This window comes from Macaca fascicularis, chromosome 20 (assembly GCF_037993035.2).
Source record: "Macaca fascicularis isolate 582-1 chromosome 20, T2T-MFA8v1.1".
NCBI lineage: Eukaryota > Metazoa > Chordata > Mammalia > Primates > Cercopithecidae > Macaca > Macaca fascicularis.
The window spans coordinates 52,515,740-52,542,222 of record NC_088394.1 but is presented as its reverse complement, the minus strand read 5'-3'; the positions used below and the strand labels follow the sequence as shown (position 1 = coordinate 52,542,222).

At 40.6% G+C, this 26,483-nt stretch overlaps 1 protein-coding gene across 1 annotated transcript; it reads right to left on the bottom strand.

Moving 5' to 3' along the window:
- On the bottom strand, positions 1-26,401 carry OGFOD1 (2-oxoglutarate and iron dependent oxygenase domain containing 1). Its single transcript, XM_005591967.4, has 13 exons — positions 26,217-26,401; positions 24,561-24,706; positions 19,024-19,070; positions 14,684-14,784; positions 11,063-11,179; positions 10,352-10,443; positions 10,025-10,153; positions 8,963-9,076; positions 6,877-6,956; positions 6,171-6,472; positions 1,863-1,985; positions 1,243-1,301; positions 1-762 (listed from the first exon to the last, which is right to left on the bottom strand). The coding sequence occupies exons 1-13, from the start codon at positions 26,368-26,370 to the stop codon at positions 601-603; spliced, it is 1,626 nt and encodes a 541-aa protein (XP_005592024.2). The 5' UTR covers positions 26,371-26,401; the 3' UTR covers positions 1-600.
- Positions 26,402-26,483: the final 82 nt, after the last annotated feature.

Here is a 26,483-nt window from a genome sequence, read left to right as displayed (position 1 = left end):
TGAATCATAAAGACTTTATGCTAAGTGAAACCAGTTACAAAAGGACAAATACTGAATGATTCCACTTATATGAGAAATATGAGTAGTGAAGTTGATGACAGAGACAAAAAGTATGGCTGTTGCTAGGGGAAGGGGGGTGGGGAGTTATTGTTCAATGGGCACAGAATTTGGGAAGATGGAAAAGTTCTGGTGATGGATGATGGTGATGGCTGGACAAGGGGAATGTACTTAATCCACTGAATTGCATATTTAAAAATGGGTAAGCTGGTCAATTTTATGTTATAAATATTTTACCTCAATAAAAAAAAAGATTGAAGTTAAAAATTCACTGAAGAAGCCAATATGGAAAAAGAAGGACTCAATGTTTTAAAAAAGCCAACTTTTTTTTTTTTTTTTTTTTAAATCAAGAGATAAGTATGTAGCTCCAAGCTCAAGGTCTTGGTTGAGGACAGTCATTATGAGTCCTAGTAAAAGACAACCAGTTTTAAGAACACTGTCAGGCAAGCTACCATGTAGCTCTCCTTGACTCCATGCTTAGCTCTTCCAGACTTCCCAGTACTGACGAAGGGTCACATTTTTGTTCAGCTTTGTCCAGTGCTGTCATTCATAATATATGAATGAAAAGTCCCAGAAACCTGTTCTGTTTGGGAAGGTTTTCTTTTGTTCCAGGCTTCGGTGGTTAATATACTTGACAAATTTCAGAGTCTCTCTATCTCTGTAGACCAATGCCAAAGAATTGTTTTCTGGATTCACTGTTAGCAGCTGAAAAAGAAAAATACAATGACACATCAGAACATAGAACTTATTCTCAACTCTTGGATGATTAACCATGGAACAGATGGTTTCCATACCAAGCACTTAATCTGGGGATAGAGGGGTCCTCTGAATGAACCTTTACTAGGGGTGGCTGTCAAGCCATTTTCCAACAAGCCCTATTCCAGCATATAACTAGAAAGGTACTTACCTATTATATTTATTTCTTATACATTGTAAGATTTGTGGCAATGCACAAGGCTCTTAATTTGGAATTTCTCAGGAGGGTAAAATAAATACTTACTGAGTATCCTTTAGCATCTTTATTCCATGTTGAGTATTTTCTACTAGAAATTAGAACCATTGCCTGGCAGACCAACAGATTTATTAGCTAAAGATATTGGTAAAAGGTCATAAAAATTGGGTCTTTGAAAAATGAAAGCATTCTGAATAACTAAAAAGGATAGTTTGCTATCAGAAGAAACTTACCTCTTCATCTTCACCTTTGGCAATGTAAGAAGTAAAACCACCATATTCTGGCTCCCAGCCTTACAAGAGAAAAACAAATAGCATTCAGAAAGCCCTCATTGCAAGAGTTGCATCATCTGTTTAAATCACTGACCCCATGCTGCTTAACAGTGGGCAATCTGGGAGTTCAGCAGTAACTGGTTCTATGACTTATGAGCTTGAACTTATTATCATCTAGTTTGTCATGGATTCCCTTCCCCTAAATGCCTAATTTCCTGAGACAGTTGAACTGAAATGCAGACTTATTTCAAAAAACTTTGAATAAGAAAATTAAGAGAGAATTAAATGCTAAATATTTTCCCAGAAAGGCAATTACATAAAATCTATAGATCTGGGAGCACACTTAAGGGAAAATTATGGCATGGTCCATCTCCCCATTCCCTAGTCACAGATATAAATCCTATTTTGAACTGGGAGACTGGAACTCATGACCCCTAAAATCCCTTCGACTTTGAGATCCCGTGATCTGAGATTCTGAACTAGGCAAATTACTTATGAATTGGTTCAGCTGGAAAGGGTCCCTCAGAAGAGACTGCCCCTCCTATGGGGAATAATTCACTGCTTGCTTTCCACTCTCTTACCTTCACAGCCACAGTAGAGAATTAAGTCTAGGGCAAATTCAGCCTTGCTATGGTCATGAATTAAAGTGTAGTGACCAGTCTTCCAACGCCTCAGTTCCCCTTGGCATGTGGGGACACTTGATTCTAAGAAGGAAGAAAAAAGAAGGATGAGCAACTTTAAAAAATAACCTTGATAGAACTGTTAGATTGTAAGGGAATGATAATTAGGAATGATACAGCAATACAGGGAAACCATTCCTTTCAAACCTTTGATTGAAGTGCTATTCTACCAATCCAGCCTTATAAAAGATTGTCAGAAATTACCAGCTCTATTTTGGGGTAAAAAAGTTGAATTTTGGGCTGGGCACGGTGGCTTATGTCTGTAATCCCAGCACTTTGGGAGGCCGAGGCAGGCGGATCACCTGAGGTCAGAAGTTCGAGACCAGCCTGACCAACATGGAGAAAACCTGACTCTACTACAAATATAAAATTAGCCAGGCGTGGTGGTGCATGCCTGTAATCCCAGCTACCCGGGAGGCTAAGGCAGGAGGATTGCTTGAACCCAGGAGGCAGAGGTTGTGGTGAGCTGAAATTGTGCCATTGCACTCCAGCCTGGGCAACAAGAGCAAAACTCCATCTCACAAAAAAAAAAAAAGTTGAAGTTTGATTTCTCTCTATAATAATAAATTTCAGATGGAAAAGAAGTCTAGTTGCAAAAAATATATATATAAAAAAAACCATGATTATTATTTTATCTAACCTTAGCGATTTCTCAGCATGTTATTACCTAAAGTAGAAACCAGGAAAGGCAAAGATAGACCTGATTACTAAAATATTTTATAAAATTTAAACCATGCTGAACAAAATTAAAAAATAAACTATTACAACCTGTTAAACAGAAGGTTAATACTCCTCTGAGGCAGGCAGATCACCTGAGGTCAGGAGTTCAAGACCAGCCTGGCCAATATGGCAAAACCCCGTTTCTACTAAAAAATACGAAAATAATAGCTGGGCATGGTGGCGTGTGCCTGTAATCCCAGCTACTTAGGAGGCTGAGGCATAAGAATCGCTTGAACCTGGGAAGCAGAGGTTGCAGTGAGCTGGTATCACGCCACTGTACTCCAGCCTGGGTGACAGAGCAAGATTCTACCTCAGAAAAAAAAAAAAGGTTAATACTCCTATATGTAACTTTTTTTTTTTTAATAACTGATAAAATGACAAAAATCCCAAAGGAAAATACACTGAGGTAATGACAGGCAACTCATGAAAAAAAATCAAGTAACCAAAAAAGGGAAAAATATACAACCATGCACCATTAGTCAATGATAGGCAAATGCCATTTTCACCTAAAGAATAAGCAAGTTGGAAAAGAAAATACAAGTTTGCTAGGAAGAATGAAATCATCATCATGTACAATGCTGGTGAGAGTGCAGACTGACACAAGTTTTGGGGAGGGCAATTTGGCAACTGCCTTAAAATTTTGAGCAGTCTTTGATGTATCACCATACTTCTGAGAAGCATTCTGAAGACACAATGGTTGCATCATTTGTTATGACAGTGAAGAACTGGAAAAAATCTAAATGCTCAACACAGGACTGGTTAAGGTCATCTGATCCAATAGATTGCAGGCATTAAAAATTATACTAGAGAACAGTGTTTTTCAAAACTTTCAGTTGTGGCATACATTCTTGAAATAAAATCTAGAAATGCTATGTTGGAAAGCAGATACATGTAAAACTGCTTTGGTGGGCAGGGCGTGGTGGCTCACTCCTGTAATCCCAGCACTTTGGGAGGCCAGGAGATTGAGACCATTCTGGTTAACATGGTGAAACCCCACCTCTACTAAAAATACAAAAAATCAGCTGGGCGTGGTGGTACACACCTATAGTCCCAGCTACTCGGGAGGCTGAGGCAGAATTGCTTGAACCTGGAAGGCGGAGGTTGCAGTGAGCCGAGATCACACCACTGCACTCCAGCCTGGCTGTTGCAAGACTCCATCTCAAACAAACAAACAAACAAAAATCCAAAAAACTGCTTTGGTGGAAGGGTTTCCTAAGTGAGGAGGGTGTATAAACCTGTTCTATCGTTATAAAGGATGTAAAAGGATGAGAAAGAGGTTTATGAACTATTATGTGGAAAAAAGATTACAGAACAATATATATGTTCTGTTTATTATATTAAAATCATATCATTAATATCATTATATCAATAATCATTATTACATTAAAAATACATGTGTAAAAATATACCCCCCATATGTGCATACATGTATATGTCTACATAGCAAAAAAAAAAAAAAACAGTGAAAGGATATATTCCAAATGCTAATATAGCCACTTATAGATGATTATTTTCCTTTTGCTTGTTTTCTAAACATTCTGAAATTGACGTGTTAGTTTTTTAAAAACATCTTAAAGTTATCAGGTCTGTAATGTTATCTCACTAGATGTGCCCCATCTATGCCAATGTTTAGCACTGCTATCATATGCCCAGCAATTTGATAGTTTTTGCCAAGATTTATAGCTTCTATTCAAGATGGTAAACTTTGTAATCAGTGACGTTTCTCATTCACTTTTGTATTCCCTACTCTGCTTTGGCCCAAGGCCTCTTGTATACAGTAGATGCTCAACAATGGAATAAAGCATCTTTTGGCTGCCCATATAGATTTTATCCTAAGTTGCAGGTTCCCATAAAAATGAAACCAAAAAAGGAATAGAGCTGGACAAGTTTTGGCCAGGTGTGATGGCTCACGCTCATAATCCCTGCACTTTGGCAGGACAAGATGGGAGGATTACTTGAGTCTAGGGGTTCGAGACCAGTCTGGGCAACATGGCAAGATCCCATCTTTACAAAAAAAAAAAAAAAAAAAAAATCAAGAAAATTAGCTGGGTGTGGTGGCACATGCCTGTGATCCCAGCTACCTGGGATTACTGAGGCAGGAGGATCGCTTTAGCCCAGGTCAAGGCTGCAGTGAGCTGTGACTGCGCCACTGCACTCCAGCCTGGGTGACAGTGCAAGACCCTGTCTCAAAAAACAAAACAAAATCAAACAGAAGTGGATAAAGTTTTTAAAAAATCCCTTTGAGACTGAGGCTCCATGGATACTGAGTCTGGTTCCTCTTAGGGTCTGGGCATAAATGCCAGTATCAATTAACACGGAAAACTAATCTTTCAAAGAAAGGCTACCTTGTGTATTAAAATAGCACAGAAAAAGCCACCTGGGTCTGGTTTTTCTAAATATCTGCAGTGGCCAAAGTGACTGGTCAGTCGGTTTTGGAAGGCCACAGAATGAGTTATGTTGCTTTCAGTTAGCATCTCAAACCACTGATTTTGTTTCCCCAAGTATCCACCCCTTGTCTTTGCTCTCCTAACTGCACAGGGTTTTCAAGAAATCTGAGTGGAAGCAGGGAATGGTAAACTGGGTGACAGATATTCTCATCTGACATAGTAATAAGTGCTGAAACATCTAAGCTGAATTTGTCGCTACTTGGTTAATGGTGCCAGTATTTTCACAGGAGTGTTACCTCTTAAATTTCTTGTATTTCTCTCTTCTCCATATTGGTTGCAGATGATTAAACTTCTACTTGTAATAATTTCCTTCTACTTGTTTGTCTAAATTCAAGCAAGTTTTCTTAGGCTGTTACATTCAGATCTGAGTTTAAATGGCACTCCTCAGAGAGGCTTTTCTAGATCACCTATTTAAGAGGCTACTCAGTCATTTCTTTTTCTTTTCTTTCGTTCTTTTTTTTTTTTTTTTTTTTTTTTTTTTGAGTTGTAGTCTCTGTTGCTCAGGCTGGAGTGCAATGGTGCAATCTCGACTCACTGCAATCTCCTCCTCCCCGGTTCAAGTGATTCTTCCACCGCAGCCTCCTGAGTAGCTTGGATTACAGGCGTTCACCACTATGCCTGGCTAATTTTTTTTTTTTTTGTATTTTTAGTAGAGACGGGGTTTTGCCATGTTGGTCAGGCTGGTCTCGAACTCCTGGCCTCAGGTGATCCGCCTGCCTCGGCCTCCTAAAGTGCTGGGATTATAGGCGTGAGCCACGGTGCCCGGCCTACTCAGTCATTTCTTGTCATATAACCCTATTACAATGTTTTGCATAGCACTTATCATTACTTGACGTTTTCTTGTTGTTTGTATATATAATCTCTGTCTTCTTCTACCAGAATGTAAGCTCCCAAAGACCACAGACCTTGTCTGTTTTGTTCTTCAGCTCCCGAAATAGGGCTTAGGGCACAGTAGATGCTCAGTAAATGTTTGTTGAATGAATACATGTTTGAATGGTGAATGGTTAATGGTAAGTGAGGACAAATCCTAACAACAGCTTACCTTTCTTTGTTTCATTTTCCTCTGGCTCTGGGTCTGTCTGGTCATTGTTCTGTTGGCTGTTGTTGCTGATGGCTGTCTGATTATTCTCTGGCTCAGGAGGACTATGGCTAGTCCCTTCTTCAGTGCTATCAGCGGCTTCTTCCTCTTTTTTGTCATTCATCTCTTCTTCCGAAGGGGCCAAGAAATGAAGCTTCAGGCCTGTGAAGTTGGAGAGCAGCAAGAATAGTGCCTCAGAGCGAAATAACTTCATGCACTCCTTCAATATCTCAGGAAGCTTACTCTCCTCAGCTTTCTCATAAAACCTGAAAAACAGCAATGTCAAGTTGTTCAGCAGAGCCACAGATGTAAAATGACTCATGGGATAAAAGCTGATCATTAGCTTTGTACCTCTCTTCCTAAATCTTGGCACAGCTTACTAAAGCACAAGTTATTACAATAGTGAGATTTTCTTAGGATTTGGTTAGGACATCCTGCTACTGGATGTCCCTGAGAACAAAACATCATTAGGGCAAGTGTCCTATTATTGGGTGTGAGCTTTGGTGCATGATTGTATATTTTTTCCTGTTGGTTATTTGACTTTCTTTCATGAATTGCCTGTCATCACCTCAGTGTATTTTTCCTTTAGGCTTTTTGTCATTTTACTAGTTATAAAAAAAAGTTATAGGTGCTGAATGTAGAAGCAAATATCTCAGATGACGGGTTCTACCTTTTGTTAGGGGGACCTCGGCTACTCCATTCCACATCTCCATGCTCCAAGGCCTCACAGACTTTTGCGAATTTCTCAGGCTAGAAAATGAGCAGATAAAGCAGCAGTCAGCAGATCTCCCTATTACCCCACACTGGTTTGGCAGGTACAGCAGCTCTGCCAAACACCAATCTGGCTAATTCCTAAAAGGCGCAGTTGATTGTCATTCCTTTCTTTTCTTTTCTTTTTTTTTTTTTTTTGAGACAGAGTTTCGCTCTTGTTGCCCAGGCTGGAGGGCAATGGCGTGATCTCGGCCCACCACAACCTCCACCTCCTGGGTTCACGCGATTCTCCTGCCTCAGCCTCCCAAGTAGCTGGGATTACAGGCATGCACCACCACGCCTGGCTAATTTTATATTTTTAGTAGAGATGGGGTTTCTCCATGTTGGTCAGGCTGGTCTCGAACTCCCGACCCTCAGGTGATCCATCGCCTTTGGATTCCCAAAGTGTTGGGAGTTGGCCAGAGCCACTGCGCCTGGCCGACTCTCACTCCTTTCATACAAGATCCCCTACTCCTGCTGTGGTAAAGCCAGGGTGAAGACTGGATACATCATCGGCTTGCTTTAGTCAAGAGATCTGAGTGCCACTGTGGCTCATTCTCTTAAGTAGTTATATACCTTACGTCAATCTGCTCAACCTCCCAAACTGCTGCGTTTATAAAATGAGGATCATAATACAGACCATAATACAATTCACAAGATGTTGTGAGGATAAAAAAATTAAACTGCATTACAATCAAGGTCATTACCATGACAATCTCTGTATAACAATTCAGATTCTCTAGGCCCCTAATTTAATAACCATTTTAAATTCAGAAAGTTAAGTACGACACAAGGAAGCTGGTTAATCTATTAAAATATTCTCCACAAGAGGCTTTCCATTTATTTGTTTAATTCAGTTTCCCAAGCAGTCCTATCCGTTATAAATGTGTGAAAAAGGAAAGATCCCATAGCATGGTTTAGGTAAACTCAATTGAATAGGGTATTCAGTTTATTTACTATAATACTTCTCAAAATCTTAATATGCTAATGTCAGCTATAAAATTCCTAGAGAGAGACAGGATGTAGAGTCTCTCAACCTTTTTTCTTGGAGGAATAGCTCTTGGGACCATGGTTCCATGGGACCCACTGTAAAGTGCCATGCCAGCAAAAGTTATCTTATTGGCCTTCACAACAACTCTGTGAGAAAGACAAGGCAGGTATGAATCCCAGTTTAACTGAAGACAAAATAAATACCCAGAGTGATTTAGTGATCTGCCCAGGTTAGTAAAACCAGAGCCAGGGCATGAGAATAGGTCTTCTGATTTCTTTTCTTTTTTTTTCTTTTGAGACGGAGTCTTGCTCCATCACCCAGGCTGGAGTGCAATGGCACAATCTCAGCTCACTGCAACCTCTGCCTCCTAGGTTCAAGTGATTCTCCTGTCTCAGTGTTCTGAGTAGCTGGGATTACAGGTACATGCCACCATGCCCGGCTAATTTTTTTTTTTTTTTTTAGTAGAGATGGGGTATCACAATGTTGGCCAGGCTGGTCTTAAACTCCTGACCTCAGATGATCTGCCCACCTCGGGTTTACAGCGTGAGTCACTGCGCCCAGCCAGTCTTCTGATTTCTAATCTCTTTCTACTATAACAAGCTGCCTCATCACTGTCAAACGTTCATCAACAGATATTGCTCTATTAGTAATCTATTTTTAAAAGTAATAAGAAGCACCATATTAGATGAATAGAAAGGTAACTACACACAACTCCTTTTCAGGGTGGAAGCTTGTGTGTGTGTGTGTGTGTGTGTGTGTGTGTGTGTGTGTGTGTGTGTGTGTTTAAGACTCTAGAGAACTGAGGAATACCCAAGGGATTCTTAACCCACTAAGCACACCGCTGATACTGTTAGTGTTATCATCATTTCTGTATTTCATTTGAAGACGGGAATGACATAAACATTCTAATCAGGAACAAAACAAAAACTCCCCAGTGATGCCTATGCACCCATTCAGGAAGCAAAACTGCATGCCAAACAAAATATTCAGAACAACATACGCTAAGCCTACCTACCTTAAGAAACTCCTTCAGGAGAATTTCAGAACTTTCTTCAAACTCTTCTTGAATTTGAACTTGGTAATCCATGTCCAGATAAGTAGGGTTGATCCAATCATACAAAATCTCATGCTTATGAAAAGGCAGCAGATGCAAAATGTGAGTTAATAATTCCTATTGCTTTTGCTCTTACATCATTTCACACTAATAAAATACATGCAAATCCTCACTTCATAAGTTTCTCCTATTAAAGTACTGGGAAACTCTGCTTGAGAAAGACACTATCAGGCCAGGCGCGGTGGCTCAAGCCTGGAATCCCAGCACTTTGGGAGGCCGAGACGGGCGGATCACGAGGTCAGGAGATCGAGACCATCCCGGCTAACACGGTGAAATCCTGTCTCTACTAAAAAATACAAAAAACTAGCCGGGCGAAGTGGCGGGTACCTGTAGTCCCAGCTACTCGGGAGGCTGAGGCAGGAGAATGGCTTGTACCCAAGAGGAGGAGCTTGCAGTGAGCTGAGATCCGGCCACTGCACTCCAGCCTGGGTGACAGAGCAAGACTCCGTCTCAAAAAAAAAAAAAAAAAAAAAAAAAAAAAGAAAGACACTATCAAAAGTTTACTTAAGAAAAGTGGAGGCCCGGTGCGGTGGCTCACACCTGTAATCCCAGCACGTTGGGAGGCCAAGGTGGGTGGATCATTTGAGGTCAGGAGTTCGAGATCAGCCTGGCCAACATGGTGAAACCCTGTTTCTACTAAAAATACGAAAATTAGCCAGGCATGGTGGTGGGCGCCTGTAATCCCAGCTACTCAGGAGGTTGAGGCAGGAGAATCGCTTGAACCTAGGAGGTGGAGGTTATAGTGAGCCAAGATCGCACCACTGTACTCCAGCCTGGGCAATGGAGCAAGACTCTGTCTCAAAAAAAAAAAAAAAAAAAAAAAAGGAAGAAAAAAAGAGAAGTGGAAAGGGACGGGGCAAGCTCAAGGTACAGTTTCATTAAAAGGAACAGCTAATTTTAAAATCGGAGAAACAAATGATATGCTATAACTCCTAAGGTAAGGATATCAGCAATTCTTCTTACATCTTGTGGGATATGAGGGCTCCGAGGTATGGGGGGTTCAAAGTAGTTGGGAGGCCTAGTCAACGATGGACCATGAAACCAGCCACTTATAGACAAACGTGACTTTTCTTCAGACAGGACTTCAGACACCTGAAAGGACAAGCCCAGGAGCACATCAACACGAAGAATAAGGGGGATTACTGCCAATGCACATTAATTTCAGGGTCCTCCATGTTAAGCATTAAAACAACATCGGATAACAAGTCTAACAGGAAGCTGTCATGTTTGGATAATGGGTGATTAAAAAGCATAATCCTTGGTACTCTATTTGTGGCTTACAATCTTTACCTGGTGAAAGGACACAGGAGATACTTCAAAGAAAATCAGTTTGTTCCACGAAGGGATAAGAGACTTGACAATCTGCTTCGGCTGAAAGTGTTCTGCACCAGGAGAGAACACATCCATAAATGTGGTTCATTACCATTAACCACCTCCAGGCTGCCTCATTTTACTCTTGACAATTTCCAAACTTCTGAGGGCATCTTGATGTGCCCTTCAGACCCTGAAATACTGCCCTTTCCATCTGTTTCACTCATACTTGCAAGTCTGACTACGTGGCATCTGTTCTTACTACACCATCCATCTATTATTGAGAAGGGCTGGAATAAGTTCTCAAAGTTTCCTGGAGTCAACTTCTGGTGCTAGACATTCAAAAAAACCTTGACTTTCTGTCAAATGGACTGGTCCTGGCAGATTCATAGCCACAGGCAGCTTTGTATGTACTCTACCCTTCCACAATCAGTATTCAGAAGCTCAGTCTGACTGTTTCTCATCTTAAATGGATTCTAATTGATCTCTGGAGTCATTTTCAAATCTAACTTAAAGAGGTGGTTGTCAGGGCTGGCATTTATTCCCCTTGAGGTAGTCACTATAATAAATAGCTTCCACTTCCTTTGAGGAGTACAGACATTGTAGATAAGAACATGATACTGAATCAACTCAGCTTTAACTCAGAAGTGGCCACTGGTGGTGAAGTGCATGCACTTATACTTATCTTACCATCAATGCTGTACAGGTCCAGGGTACCACCCAGGCTCCTGTCCCAGGGAGGAACCAGGTATAGGATGAAGGCGATCCGGCGCCCTTCCAGCTCATCATCATGGCACAGCAGGGCATCTGCAATAGTTTAATGCACACCTTAGATCCCTGCAGACAGTGACCAGCTGACACCTGACTGTGCATTTAATATCAGTCCATCTGACATTCAACTGTAATGTCCGCTCCAGCTTTAAAGGTCTTCCAGCTTTAAAATGACAATTCTCCTCTTTTATAAGTAAACAAATAAGTCAATACAGAAAATTCTAAAAACTCTAAAGAGCACATAATTAGATAGATCCAGATATAACCATGAACAATATTTTTACATATAATCTTCCAGTATTTTTCCTGCATATATGTATTTACTTTTTTAAAAGAGTAGCATCCAGCAGTGGCTATCTGTGGCCTGCTTTTTAAATTACATGGCAAGTATCTTTCCCTGTCAATATACACACTTGGCATCACTTTTAATGGCTGTAGTTATTCCACTATATGGATTATGAACTTACCTCCTTCCCCCCTTTAATAGATTTCCTATTGTTAATTAAGTTGTTTCTGTTTCTTAGCTATTATAAAGACTAATTTAATGAACATTATTGTACATGGATCTTTTGCACTTGTTCCCATTAATTTCATGAGGGAAACTTCTAAAAGCCATGTCGTGGGGCTAGCAAGATAGGCATCTGTGCAGGCTGAGAGGGAGGGAAGGCTATGGTGAACTGCAACCAATTACACGTGGAGGAATTGTTGCAATAAATGAATAAATACATTGAAGATAATGGGAGCCAGGTTTTTCACTGCTCAAGAATGGAGTTACAAATATGGAAATGCAGAAATCTAGAATGAATCCTGTGGTGTTCAATTGGAACTTGAAGAATCGACGTGAATTCAGTTTCCTATATCTATAGTTTTATAGATCTGTATATAGAAATATAGGCCGGGCATGCTGGTGGCTCACGCCTGTGATCCCAGCACTTTGGGAGGCCAAGGCAGGTGGATCATCTGAGGTCAGGGGTTGGAGACCAGCTTGGCCAACATGGCAAAACCCCATCTCTACTAAAAATGCAAAAATTAGCAGGGCATGGTAGTACATGCCTGCAATCCCAGCTACTCAGGAGGCTGAGGTAGGAGAATCGCTTGAACCCGGGAGGCAGAGGTTGCAGTGAGCCAAGATCACACCACTGTATTCCAGCCTGGGCAACAGAGCGAGACCCAGTCTAAAAAAAAAAAAAAAAAAAGAAATACACTCCAAATGTAAATGTATGTGTGTGCATCCATGTGTGTATGTACATGCATACAGATATTCACCACTTCTTCACGCTGAAAGGGTCTGGGAGCAGTGACACCCTAATAGCAAAGACACTTAAGAGTCCAGATCTTGATTGTTAAGTATCATTCTTCACTAAAAAGAACCAGGATTCTTTGGAAGAATGGCCAACTCCAGGTCATTCTAGGACCTTGGCATGGAAAATCTTGTTTTGCAGAAAGTAAGAAAAAAAAAAAAAAAGAATGATGGGGACATAGCAAAAGGACACAGAAGTCAGTTTGAAGGGGTTCTCCTTGATAAATCAGGGACAGTATGAGCATCAATATAATGACAGTAACTGATAACATGCTCATTACACAAATAGCAATCCATAAATCCATACCAATATAAACAAATGAATGAATAAATATATCAGGAGAAATGTCTTCTCTAGAGTGGAATGACAATAAATGTAGAGAAATTATTGTTATAAAATCACCATCTGGCAACCTTCATGGTAATAATTTAGCAAGAAACATCAGAGAATGCTAAAATAAGCAAATCAAAATTTGATGAGAAATGGGATATTTACATAATCTTAAAGTATCTCCCCACAAAATACATACCGATAGAGAAAAAGAACAGTGGAAAAACCTGATGTCAGCCACCACGTTAATCAAGTGATCACAGTTAATATCACTAATCATGTGACACACTGAAACCATGCACCACCTGATACAGTGAGAACACAGTATCAATTGTGTAATCCTGCCAAAAACATATGGCCTGAATCTAATCATGAGAAAACACCAGACAATCCCAAACCGAGGAAAGTTTTCCAAAATAACTCATCTGTAAGTCTTCTAAAGCATAAAGATCATGAAAGTCCAGGAAAGATGGAAGGGCTGTTCTAGATTGAGGGACGCTGGAGAGACAATATTATAACTAAATGCAACATGCAATCCTGGACTGGGTCTTTTTGCTATAAAGGACCAAATAATGAAGCCTGCATGGAGCCTGGGGATTAGATAATCCATTGATGTTGAATAAGGCATCAACATTAATTTCCTGATTCTGATGGTTTATGATTATCATGTAGGAGAATGTCCTTGTAGAAATTACTGAAGTATTCAGGGGTCATAGAACATCATGCCAACAACTTACTCTCAAGTAAAACAGGAAAAAATAAATTATTTGTACTATGCTTGCCACTTTTCTGCAAGTCTGAAATTACTTCAAAGTAAAAAAAAAAAAAAAAAGATACTGGCTGGGTATGGTGGCTCACACATGTAATCCCAGTACTTTGGGAGGGCAAGGCAGGTGGATCACTTGAGGTCAGGAGTTCAAGACCAGCCTAGTCAACTGGTAGAACTCCCATCTCTACTAAAAATACAAAAATTAGCCAGGCGTTGTGGCATATGCCTGTAATCCCAGCTACGTAGGAGGCTGAGGCAGGAGAATCACTTGAACCCGGGAGGTGGAGGATGCAGTGGGCTGAGATCGTGCCACTGTACTTCAGCCTGGGTGACAGAGGGAGACTCTGTCTCAAAACAAACCAACAAACGAAAAAAACAAAAAACAAAACAAAAAAGAAAACATGGCAGTAAATGAAGATATCCTATGATCCTATGTATCACCAAGTCATCCTCTAAAAGTTGTGAGCCATCTATACTTCCAGGACAGTGTATGAGAGCACACTCAAATGATTATTTTATTTAGTAAAATTTAAAAAAGAAAAAAACCTTTTCCTTCTGGGTGAAAAACCAAGCTTGTATCCAAAAAAAAAAAAAAAAAAACATTTATATGCTCAGAAAGGGAAATGGAAGGATGCACCCCAAACTGGTGACAATGGGTACCTCTGAAGAGAAGAGGGAGCAGGGAGAAGGTAAAGAAGGCTATCATGGTTTTACACTATATACCTACAATATTGATTTTTTTTTTTCCTTTAAGAATGCTTTCACTTATTGCCTTCAAAATAAAAAAGAGAAGGGAAAATAGCATTGAAGGAGATGGTTGTTCCTTAGGAAGTCTAAGAATAGAGTTTATATATCACTCTGAATTTCTTGATATTTTATGTACAGTTGGTGTGTATGTATGTCATGGGGATTTTGCTGAAAATATGGTCAGTAGCTTTCATCATATTCTGAAAGACAACCACTGCTTATGCCTTCCAATAAGGTAGGTATTTCTGTCTATGAACTGGGTCTTCATCAGGAAGATCCGGATGCTTTGCAGGGACATTCAGTTGAATGTTTTGGTGCACAGATACCATCTCTCCATTCATGTTGAATTAAAGCCTTTAAATCTTATAGACACCAGGTCTTTATCTTCCTTACCGGTGAATTCATATTTAGCACAGGACATGTCAATGGTTGATTCCAGGTCAATTTTAGAAATATCAGAAAGCCAGGACCGGAAATCTTCAAACAGAATTTTCCTAGAAATGTAAACAAAAGATAATTTGTTATGCCACAGTGTGGGATCTAGGCCACAACGATTTGGATCTAGGCCACAACTTTTCTTTCCTGGAGATCACATTGTATTCAAGAGATCCATTCTCAGATCACATCTGAGACATTCTGAGAAATGTTTCTCAGTTCAAATTTGCATAGTTTAAGTCTAATGTTCCCAGAAAAATAAATGTAAATCTCTATCTACATTGTTTTTGTTAGTTTTTGTTCTAATGGTTCATGTTTTCTCAGTATTTTCTTTCTCCTAAATTTAAAGTATGCCCTATCAAGGCAGCAGTTTGGCCTTTGTCATAACAACCCATCACACCAATGTTCTAGTCCAAGTTACTGGTTTTCAGACAAGTTTTTCAGCACTAAAATGGAAAGCTCAACTGTTTATATTTTCTTTTCTTTCTTCTTCTTTTTTTTTTTTGAGATAGAGTCCTGCTCTGTTGCCCAGGTTGGGGTACAGTGGTATGATCTCGGCTCATTGCAACCTCTGCCTCCTGGGTTCAAGCGATTTTCCTGCCTCAGTCTCCCGAGTAGCTGGGACTACAGGCGTGCACCACCACGCCTGGCTAATTTTTATATTTTTAGTAGAGATGGGGTTTTGCCCATGTTGGCCAGGCTGGTCTCCAACTCCTGACCTCAAGTGATCCGCATGGCTCTGCCTCCGAAAGTGCTGGGATTACAGGCGTGAACCACTGCACCTGGCCTCAACTGTTTTTCTTTACACACTTTACTTCACTTCCAATGCCAAATGTGTGGGCTTATCTCCCTACACTGTCCAATTCTCTGACACCAGCTGAGTGTCTTAAAATTCAATTCAATTCTGACACTTTCTACCAGGGGTTAATAAAGGTTAAGGGCTTAGTCCCATGAGACTGCCCCCAGTGTGCCCCCTCCCCCAACCCCACTTCAGATACTGATTACAAGTTCAAGTTGTGACCCATATGCTTCTAACCAAACAGTTATAAACTGGAGGTTCACATTACTGCCTCCTTAGGTTTGATAATTTGCTAGAATAGCTCACAGAACTCAGAATAAGTTTGTTTACTAGATTACCAGTTTATTATAAAAGGATACAACTGAGAAACAGTCAGACAGAAGGGACGTATAGGGTGAGGTATGCGGAAGGGGTGTGGAGTTTCCACACCATGTCCTCCCCAGGTACACCACCCTCCCAGCACTTCCATGGGTTCAGCAATCCTGAACTCCTTTGGTTAGGGTTTTTGATGGAGGCTTCATTACGAAGGAATCATTGATTAGGTGACTGGCTATTGGTGATTGACTCAACCTCCAACCCCTCTTCCCTTGCAGAAGGTCAGAGAGGTCTGTGCCAGGAATAGAGACCAAGACCAAATATACATTTATTATAAATCACAAGCACTAATACTGGTACCACCATTTAATGAACACTTGGGTGGCACTGTTTTAGAAGATTAAAACAACTTTAAATGGCAATAATGATGAGTGTTGAATTAAATGCATAATAATGAGTATAATTTTTCATAGAAGTTCTGATGCTAACAGGATACCAATAGAAAATGGTGAACGCTTCCATTTACCAGCTAAACTGGCTCTCCATGTAGAAATCTCTTAACACAATTTATAACTCACTCAACCAATCAACTTTGAAATTATGAATTATTACTAACCTTGAGGAATTAAAAACATTTTTAAAAGATTTACATTAGTTCAAATTACGCTTACAAAGATACTTAATATTTTTTTGGATCATCCTACTCCAAATGCACATAACTGAAATTCCCATAAAATAGAACTGTCCTGTTTATAACTAAATATCAAATCTCCAGGTTGATCTCTAAGGTTTCATTATGAAATACCTTTTTGTATTATATACTACTCAAACCAAAAAATTCCATTATCAGCTGTGAACAAGCTTAAAGAACATTCCATAAAATAATTGTGCTCAGTCAGTCCATATAACTTTTAAAGGCAGAGTTGCAAATCATATAAAATGGGTCAGGATAGCAAACTGCTGAACCAGGCTTCAGATAATGTGAGTGAGAAGTATTTCTTCAAGTCGTGATACTTTAAGCAACTAATAGTCTTAAATCCTTTACTGGTAACATCAGCTTTCACAAATTCCAGAAAAAGCTCTTCTACTCTACTATGAAAGTGTCACAAGGTCGGGCTTATTTTCTGTCATTGTTAGCATTTGTTAATTGTATTCATGAAGGAACTCACAGAACCCAAGTGGGAAATAAAAAGATCAGCTCTCTGTAATGATTAAGGAGTTGCAGCTTGCTCACCATCTGGCTGTAAGCCTTCGGTGTGGAATGTAACTCAGTCCCACATGAAATGCTTAGCAGAGGGGTGTTGTGAACTAAGGAGATAACGCCTTAATGCATGATAATCTTTCTTTAGGGGGAAAAAAATCTAAGTAAATATGAAACATAATGTGTTACAGTTAACACACAAGCAATACTTCAGGATTTAGAATAAACTGTGCAAGCTGCCTATAATACATGGAAGTATTGCAGAGAAAAAAATATATAATGAGAATAATTTGTATCATATAGATGAAAAACAGCTATTACAAAGCAACATATACTTATTATAGAAACTAGGAAAAAATCCCATGTAAGCAAAAAACTGTTAAAAAAATCTGTATTCCTACTAGCAAGAGTTAAATACTCTATTTTTCCAAATCTTTTACTTTGTACACACAGACACCCAAATGTAGGTGTGTGTATCTCTTTTTAAAATAAGATCGTGTGATGTGAATCCACTGGTCAGAAAAAACAACAAAGCATCAAATTGTGTGTATTATTTTTTTTCTCTTGACAAAAATGTGTTAAGTATCATTATTTTATATATTACTAAGAAAAAAAATGCTGTCAATTAAAGTAGGACACAAAAGTGATTGTGTGAGACACTAGATCCCAGAGGTGTTAAAATGTTAAAAGTTTCTTAGAATTGAGAAAATAGATAACTACCACATTCGTGTGTCAAAACTCGTATGTATCATATTTAATGGTTGTAGAGTTTCCACTTTATGTTTTGTACTATTATGTTTAAATCTCCATGGGCCATAAAATTTGTATATAATTTTTCAATATTATAAACAATATTACAATAAATAATCTTGTATGGAATCTTTGAGCATATCCTTATTTTCTCAGGATAATTCCTTTTTTTTTTTTTTTTTTGAGATGGAGTCTCGCTGTTGTTGCCCAGGCTGTAGTGCAATGGCTCAGCCCAACCTCCGCCTCCTGGGTTCAAGCAATTCTCCTGCCTCAGCCTCCCGAGTAGCTGGGATTACAGGCGTGTGCCACCATACCCAGCTAATTTTGTTTTTAGTAGAGATGGGGTTTCTCCATGTTGGTCAGGCTGGTCTCGAACTCCCGACCTCAGGTGATCTACCCGCCTCGGCCTCCCAGAGTGCTGGGATTACAGGCGGGAGACACCGCACCCGGCCCTCAGGATAAATTCTTATAAGTGAAATTATTCTACAAAAAGATATGCATACTTGTAAGGGTTCTGATACATCTTTTAAAACCATCTTCTGGCCGGGCGCGGTGGCTCAAGCCTGTAATCCCAGCACTTTGGGAGGCTGAGACAGGTGGATCACGAGGTCAGGAGATGGAGACCATCCTGGCTAACACGGTGAAACCCCGTCGCTACTAAAAAAAAAAAAAAACTAGCTGGGCGAGGTGGCGGGCGCCTGTAGTCCCAGCTGCTCGGGAGGCTGAGGCAGGAGAATGGCATAAACCCGGGAGGCGGAGCCTGCAGTGAGCTGAGATCCGGCCACTGCACTCCAGCCTGGGCGACAGAGCGAGACTCCATCTCAAAAATAAAAAATAAAAAAATAAATAAAACCATCTTCTAAGAAAGACTGCAGCAGTGTATAAAGGTATCTATCTATATCTGTCAACACTAGAGTTTTTATTTTTAATACTTACCAACCCAATGTGTGAAAAATGGTATCTCCAGTGTTAACTTCTGTTTCCTTGATTACTAACAAGATTGAGCATTTTATCACTCAGAACTTGGGTCTTGGAATCAGACGGACTTAGGTTTGTATGCTAGCTCCCTTAATTTTAAGCTATGTAAACTCAATTTCTTGGTCTCCTTCCTCCTCTACAAAGTGGGTTAACAATGTCAACAAGAATTATATGACATACACAATATTGTAACATTTAAAGCACTTACTACTCTGCCTGGCACATATTTAGTACCCAACAAATATGATTGTTTACCTTAAAGCAGAGATGTGAGGCTCTCTTCTCTTCTTCAAATCATCAGACTTGATCATGAAAAGAGAGAAAAAAAGGGATTTCCTTCACATAAGAGACACACAAAGGAGAGCTGTTTAGTGAGTGTTCTGGTCCTAGCATTGTCATTAAGAGCCCCGACTCTGAAGCCAGGCTGCTTAGGTTTAATACAGGGCCCCTCCATTGGATGGGTCTGTGACTTGCCAAGTTATTACTCTCTGGGTTTATTCATTAAACAAATACTTAAGTTTTTATAGTCTACTTTCTACACCTGTTGAGGGAGATAGACAACAGACACAAAAAGCAGATTAGTATAAAGATGGTGAGAAGTGCATAAGGGAAAAAAAGAAACCCAGGGAAAGAAGAATGGGGAGTGCTCAGCCTGGAGAGTGGTTTGCAATTATAAATAGGTTGGCCAAGGTAGACTTCAGGGAGGTGAAACAAAGACTTGAAGGAGGCTGGAAAGTGTGGCAAGGGAATATCAAGGCACAAAGCATTCAAGGCCCTGAGCATGAAGCATGCCTGGCCTATTCAAGCTATTGCAAGAGCAGAGATGGAGAGGGAGGGCAGTAGTAGATGAGGCCAAAAAGGCAATAGTGGGGCTAGGTGCCGTGGCTCACGCCTGTAATCCCAGGACTTTGGGAGGCCAAGGTGGGTGGGTCAGGACTTTGAGACCAGCCCGACCAACAGGGTGAAACCCCGTCCCTACTAAAAATACAAAAATTAGCTGGGCGTAGTGGCGCATGCCTGTAATCCCAGCTACTCAGGAGGTTGAGGCAGGAGAATCATTTTAACCTGGAGGCGGAAGTTGCAGTGAGCCGAGATCTCGCCATTGCACTCCAGCCTGGGCAACAAGAGCAAAACTCCGTCCAAAAAAAAAAAAAAAAGAGTAATAAGGGACTTAAAGCCATTTTAAGTACTTTGGCTTTGACTTAAAGAAATGAGAGGCAGCCGGGCGCGGTGGCTCAAGCCTGTAATCTCAGCACTTTGGGAGGCCGAGACGGGCGGATCACGAGGTCAGGAGATCGAGACCATCCTGGCTAACACGGTGAAACCCCGTCTCTACTAAAAAATACAAAAAGCTAGCCGGGCGAGGTGGCGGGCGCCTGAAGTCCCAGCTACTTGGGAGGCTGAGGCAGGAGAATGGTGTAAACCCAGGAGGCGGAGCTTGCAGTGCACTGAGATCGGCCACTGCACTGCAGCCTAGGCGACAAAGCGAGACTCCGCCTCAAAAACAAAAAAAAGAAAAGAAATGAGAGGCTTCACCTGATGATTCCTGAAGCAAAGAAAAAAAAAAAAAAAAAAAAACCAGAGTCATTGGAGTTTTTGAGAAATAACAATTTTAAAGATAATATCTGCCTAACACATAATAATCCACATAATTTCAATTTCTTGAAAGTGTATAATTCACTGGATTTTAGTATATTCACAATGTTGGGCAATCATCAGCACTTCCTAATTTCAGAACTTTTTAGCACTCCAAAAAGAAACCCTTGTGCCCATTTAGGTAGTCATTCCCTCTTCTCTCCTCCCCTCAGCTCCTGGCAACCACTTACCTATTCTGGACATTACACATAAATGGAATCATATAATACATAGCCTTCTGCATCTGACTTCTTCCACTTAACCTAATGTTTTCAAGGTTCATCCATGTTGTGGTAGTATCAGTATGTCATTCTTTTTAATGGCTGAGTTGTATTCCATTCTATGGGTATGCCACATTTTGTTTATTCATTACTTAAATTGTTTCCACTTTTTGGCAATTATAAAGCTGCTATGAACATTTGTGTACAAGTTTTTATGGGAACACATTTTTAATTATCTTGGGCCCATTTACATTTTAAAAAAATACAATGACTTCAGCGACTGTCTAAGCAGGCAACAGTAGAAGGGAAAATGGTTGATACACTAATAGAATAATCCCTGGGAGACACAGAGAGCTTGAGCCTGGTGTTGGCCTTTGGCAGTGAAAGTAGTAAGAAGTGGGCTTCTCTGGATATACAGTGGCATGTCATTTACACTCTAAGAAATTTGTTGTGAGGTGATTTCACCGTTGTTCCAACATCATAGAGTGCATTTACATAAATCTAGATGGTAGAACTTACTATACACCTAGGCTATATGGTATAGCCTATTGTTTCCAGGCTACAAACAACCTGGCATGTTACTCTACTGAATACCACAGGCAATACAATAGGAAGTATTTGTGTATTTAAACATATCTAAATATAGAAAAGGTACAGTAAAAATAGGTGTTACTTTATGGGACCACTATTGTATCTGTTGTTGACAGAAAATGTCATGTGGCCATTGCCTGTATTTTGAAGGTGGAGATAGCAGAGTTTCATGATGGACTGGATATAAGGTGAGAGAGGAATCAAGCACGACCTCCTTTTTGGCCTGAGCCCCCAGAAAGATCAAGCTGCTATTAACTGTGATGGGGAAAACTGCAGGTGGAGCAGATTTAGAGGGAGAAGACCAGAAGTTTAGTTTTGAACTTAAGTGTCAGAAACTCATTAGATATCCAAGAGGAGGCAAAGCCATGAGACCCACAGAAATCTGTGTACCTAGGGAAGGAGGCCAAGCATTAGGATGCAGAGTACTCTATCATTAAGAAGTCAGGTGGAAGAGGAAAACCTAGCAAAGGAAGCTAACAAGAAATGGCCACTGAGGAAGAAGAGAAACCAAGAGAGCATGGTAACTTGAAAGTAAAGTGAAAAAAATGTCTCCAGCAAGAACAGTGATATAGTAGGTCAAATGCTGCTGATGAGCCAAGGAAGAACTGAAAACTGATTATCAGATTTAGTAACATGGAGGTTATGGGTGACCTTGACAAGTGTAGTTTCAGTGCAGTAGTACAAGCAAAAGCCTGATTAAAATGGGCTTACCAGAGACTGACAGGAGAGGAATTGGACACAGTGCAGACAACTCTTATAAGAAATTCTGCTGTCAAGAGAAGCACAGCAATTGGGTGGTAGCAGAAGGGAAAATTAGGTCAAGAACTTTGTTTTTTCTTATGATAAGAACTAACAGCTTTTTTTCTTTTTGTTATGTTGAAGGGAATGATCCAGAGAAAAAGAAAAACTAATGTAGTTTCCTCAACTGTGAAACAGGTATAGTAATGGGATTGTTTTGAGGATTTAATGAATAAATATAAAGCACTTAGCATGGCATAAATTATGCACTCAATAATGCTTGCTTTAAAAAATACAGAATATTGGGCAACTCCTAATGACAGAGTTGGTTGTGGGAGTTGGAAGATGTCAGAGACCCAATTATCAAGTCAATTCATACCACAAGCAAAGAAAAGGGCATGGATGAGGATTAAAGGGGCAGGAGAATGAAACCAGGTTTTACATCTACTGTCAGGGTGAAGAGTTCCTGTCTAACAGAGATTAACAGTAAAAATTATTCATAGTAGTTTCACCAAACTTCCAAAGTAATGGCAGCTCCTTTTTTTTTCAATCACCCAAGGCTCTTTTTATTATTTTGCCTTTTATCTTCCAGTTTTTGTTTCTTTTTTTTTTTTTTGGAGGTGGAGTCTCACTTTGTCACCCAGGCTGGAGTGCAGTGGCGCGATCTCAGCTCACTGCAACCTCCACCGCCCGGGTTCAAGCGATTCTCCTGCCTCAGCCTCCTGAGTAGCTGGGATTACAGGTGCGTGCCACCACACCCTGTATTTTTTGTATTTTTAGTAGAGATGGGGTTTCTTCATGTTGGTCAGGCTGGTCTCGAACTCCCAACCTCAGGTGATCCACCTGCCTCGGCCTCCCAAAGTGCTGGGATTACAGGCGTGAGTCACTGTACTGGGCCCTCTTCCAGTATTTTTAATCTTCCAAATTGCATTAAGTAAAAACTATTTTGATGTTTCAATTTTAGTAATCAGATGCATATGGCCCTAAAACAACAAGAGGCCAAGTGTGTGATAATTACGATAGCAGGCAACTGTGGTTTTGTGCAACCTTACCATGGAAAGCAGTTTAGTTTTCAGCTTTCTGAATTATTAAGAGTCATATCTTTCATGTATTTATCCTGGTTAATTCAGTCATGTGTATAAGGCCCAAAGACAGAAAGATCTGGGGAAGGTCAGGATATATCCATCTGACCAATCAGCTCTAGCATAGAAGAATAAGAGAGAGAAATTCGTTACTTACTCTCTTATCCCAGATAAAATAAAATGGGAAAATGCAAAAAAAAAAAAAAAAAAAAAAAAATCTTCACCTTTTCATTTGTCTTTTTTTTTCTTTTTTTTCCCAACTTGAAGCACAGATGTCCCTGAGGTTTACAAAGGATTTCTAAGAGTGACATCCTCCATGCACTGAAAGATATACCCCCAAACTGGGGAAACCAATGACCTGTATTTCTATACCTAGACTAGGCTGTGTCTTCCAGGGTAGAAAAACCAACCTTAAAAAAAAAACAAAAAAGAGATCGTCTTTTCTGCCCAATTAAACTGTCCACCAAAAAAAAAAAAAAAAAAAAAAGAATATTAACTCTTTGCCCTACTGCAATGTAGACCATACTGTAATATAGCAAGCCACCTGAAACAAAAACATGAACTCAAAAGTTTATTTTATTTCAAGATGGAATTTTGCTCTTGTTGCCTAGGCTGGAGTGCAATGATGTGATCTCGGCTCACTACAACCTCCACCTCTCGGGTTCAAGCAATTCTCCTGCCTCAGCCTCCCAAGTAGCTGGGATTAAAGGTGTGTGCCACCACACCCAGAAAATTTTTGTATTTTTAGTAGAGACAGGGTTTCACCATGTTGGCCAGCCTGGTCTCGAACTCCTGACCTCAGGTGATCTACCCGCCTTGGCCTCTCAAAAGTTCTGGGATTACAGGCATGCACCACTGCACCCAGCCCGAACTCAAAATCTTAAATGGCAATTGTCTCCCAACGTACAACTCTCTTCATCATCATACCACTTACCCACATGTACTTAATCCCTTTGTTTATACATATTCACTCATCGGCTTAATTTGTTTCTTCACTATCTCTATCACCATCACCTTCACCCCTATTATCACTTCTGGCCTGAGCAACTGGAAAGATCAAGTTGCTATTAACTGTGATGGGGAAACTGCAGGTGGAGCAAATTTAGAGAAGACCAGGAGTTTAGTTTTGGACTCAAGAGTCAGACACTTACTAGACATCCAAGAGGAGGCAAGGCCATGAGACCCATAGAAATCTGTGTACCTGGGGAAGACATTATCACTTTCCCCATGCTGCAGATGAGGAAACTGAGAAGTCTTTGAGAGTACAGAGCCTGCACTTAAAACACTAGATTTTGAAGTCTTACAGGACAGGCACTGTCTAAGGCTTCCATATAATAATTACAGCACTTAACATATAGTTAACATTCAGTAAGCTTGGTTAAATGAAGGCATGCTCTTAACAATGTCAATGCAAGGACCCTTCAAGGCAAACCCATCCTAAAACCTCAAGGCAAAAGGTATTGAATGATTTCAGAGACAGTGAATTTCTGAGCTGGAAGAGTTAATGTGGCAGGGGAATAAATACCTGCTGGAACTTATATAAATCATTATACTTCTCATGGAAGTCCAAGTTCATCAGTTCCTTCTGAAGCCCTTCCAAGAAGTCTTGGCTTTGGATGAAGTTTGGGATCACGCAGTGAAGAAAAGGGTCCATGTCCATGACAATGACTTCTGTTGGAAGGAAAATATTATCTATGGCTTTTTTCCTTTTGTATTTTTGACCCCCAAGTAACACAGCACCGCTAATACGAAAGGGGATGGTCATGAATTTTGGGGAACCTAATACTTAAAGTCTAAGATTTGGGGAAAATATCATAAGCTCTGACCTTTCTTCTTTACCCATGAAATACTACTTTTTAAATATACTATGGTTACAACACAGTCCTTGAGATGAGTGATGGGTGATGTCACTAAATCAAGGTTCCTACTCTTTTTTAAAAATGTGTTTCAATGATTACATATTGAATTGAATGTATTTTAGATTCTTAATTCATTTCCCTCAAACTTTGGGTAGCATGTTAAATGAGAGTAGCAATACTGGCCAACAGTTTCCCTGCTTTTTCTTTTCCTAAGTTATTGTCAGAGGCATTTACTACCTACTGTACTTAAAAAAAAAAAAAAAAAAAAAATTCAGGTCAATTCAGGCATAACCGCCTCTAATTCCTTGATTTCTACCCCAACATTTACCCACTGCTTCCAGCTGGCTAGATCCCCATCCTGTAATCATCAGCACCACCTACCATGTCCCAGGCCCATTATCTCATTTAATCTTTTCAACAGCTCTGAGGGAGACATTATCACTCTCTCCATCCTACAGATGTAGAAACTGAGAGAACAGAGCCTGCACTTTAACACTACGCCATCGTTTTCTATAGGCATCCAGCCTACCCAGGACTCACCTCTTCAAAGCACTTGACAACGAAAGAGAAATTACGGCAAACTCTAGAAGGGGATGCCTGGCGCATGAAGCAGAGCTCTGAACACATAAGGTGATATTTAAAACTGAGGCTGGAATCGTTCAACGTAGGCTCCTTTCCTTGGTCAACGCGCGTTTATTTTCATACAACATGGAGTCAAACTACAGGCGCGTAGAGACGAGTACACTAGGGAGCCGAGCTGGCAGCTCGCCACAAATGCCCTGGCTAGACTCTCCTGGGACAGCCGAGCAACGCCCTTGCAGGAGAAATGACATCAGCTACTCCCGTATTTGTCCAGATGTGTATTGGGCCTTACTCAGGGAAACATTTACTGAAGCTTGCAAGCATTAGTGTATTGCTCCCATTCACAGACTTTCTGACGTAAATACTATGAACTATCCCATTTTACTTAGGAAGCAACTGAAGTTCAATAAGGTTAATTCCATTGCCCGGCGACGCGCAATCAGGGGAGAGGATTCTAACTCAGTAATCTGTGACTCCAGAATGCAACTATCACTTGCATACCCTCTGCTTCCCAAAACTCTCCGGCCTCCATTTCTCCCTTTTCTCACATTTCTAAATTCAAACCGAATTTGGAGTGAAAGGGAGCAGCAGCCGAGGCAGGAGGATACAAGGTGGTCAAAGTCCTCCAAGAGCGTCTTCCCTGGCGGCCCCGCTACCCAGGGCTGCGCGCGAGTCCCAGGGCTTTTTCAGAGGTCCCCAGATCCCTGCGTGGCGGCCCCTCCCTGAGAGCACCCGGTTACCGTGACTGAACGGCGTCCTGCGGCTCCAGGCCTCAGCCACCTGCTTTTTCAAGGTTTCTTCCATAACAGCGTCCGAAAACTCCGCCATCACCTCCTTCTTTCCCTTTTTTCCCACCCGGGCTGGGCCAGGCTCCGCTGGCCGCTTCCCATTCATCTCCTCCCAAGGTACAGAACCACGCCACACTGATCAAGACGCTACTTTCCTGAGGGGACTACAATTCCCGGCATGCCTCCTTTACTGTGTTTCCAATGGGAATCACCAAAGCA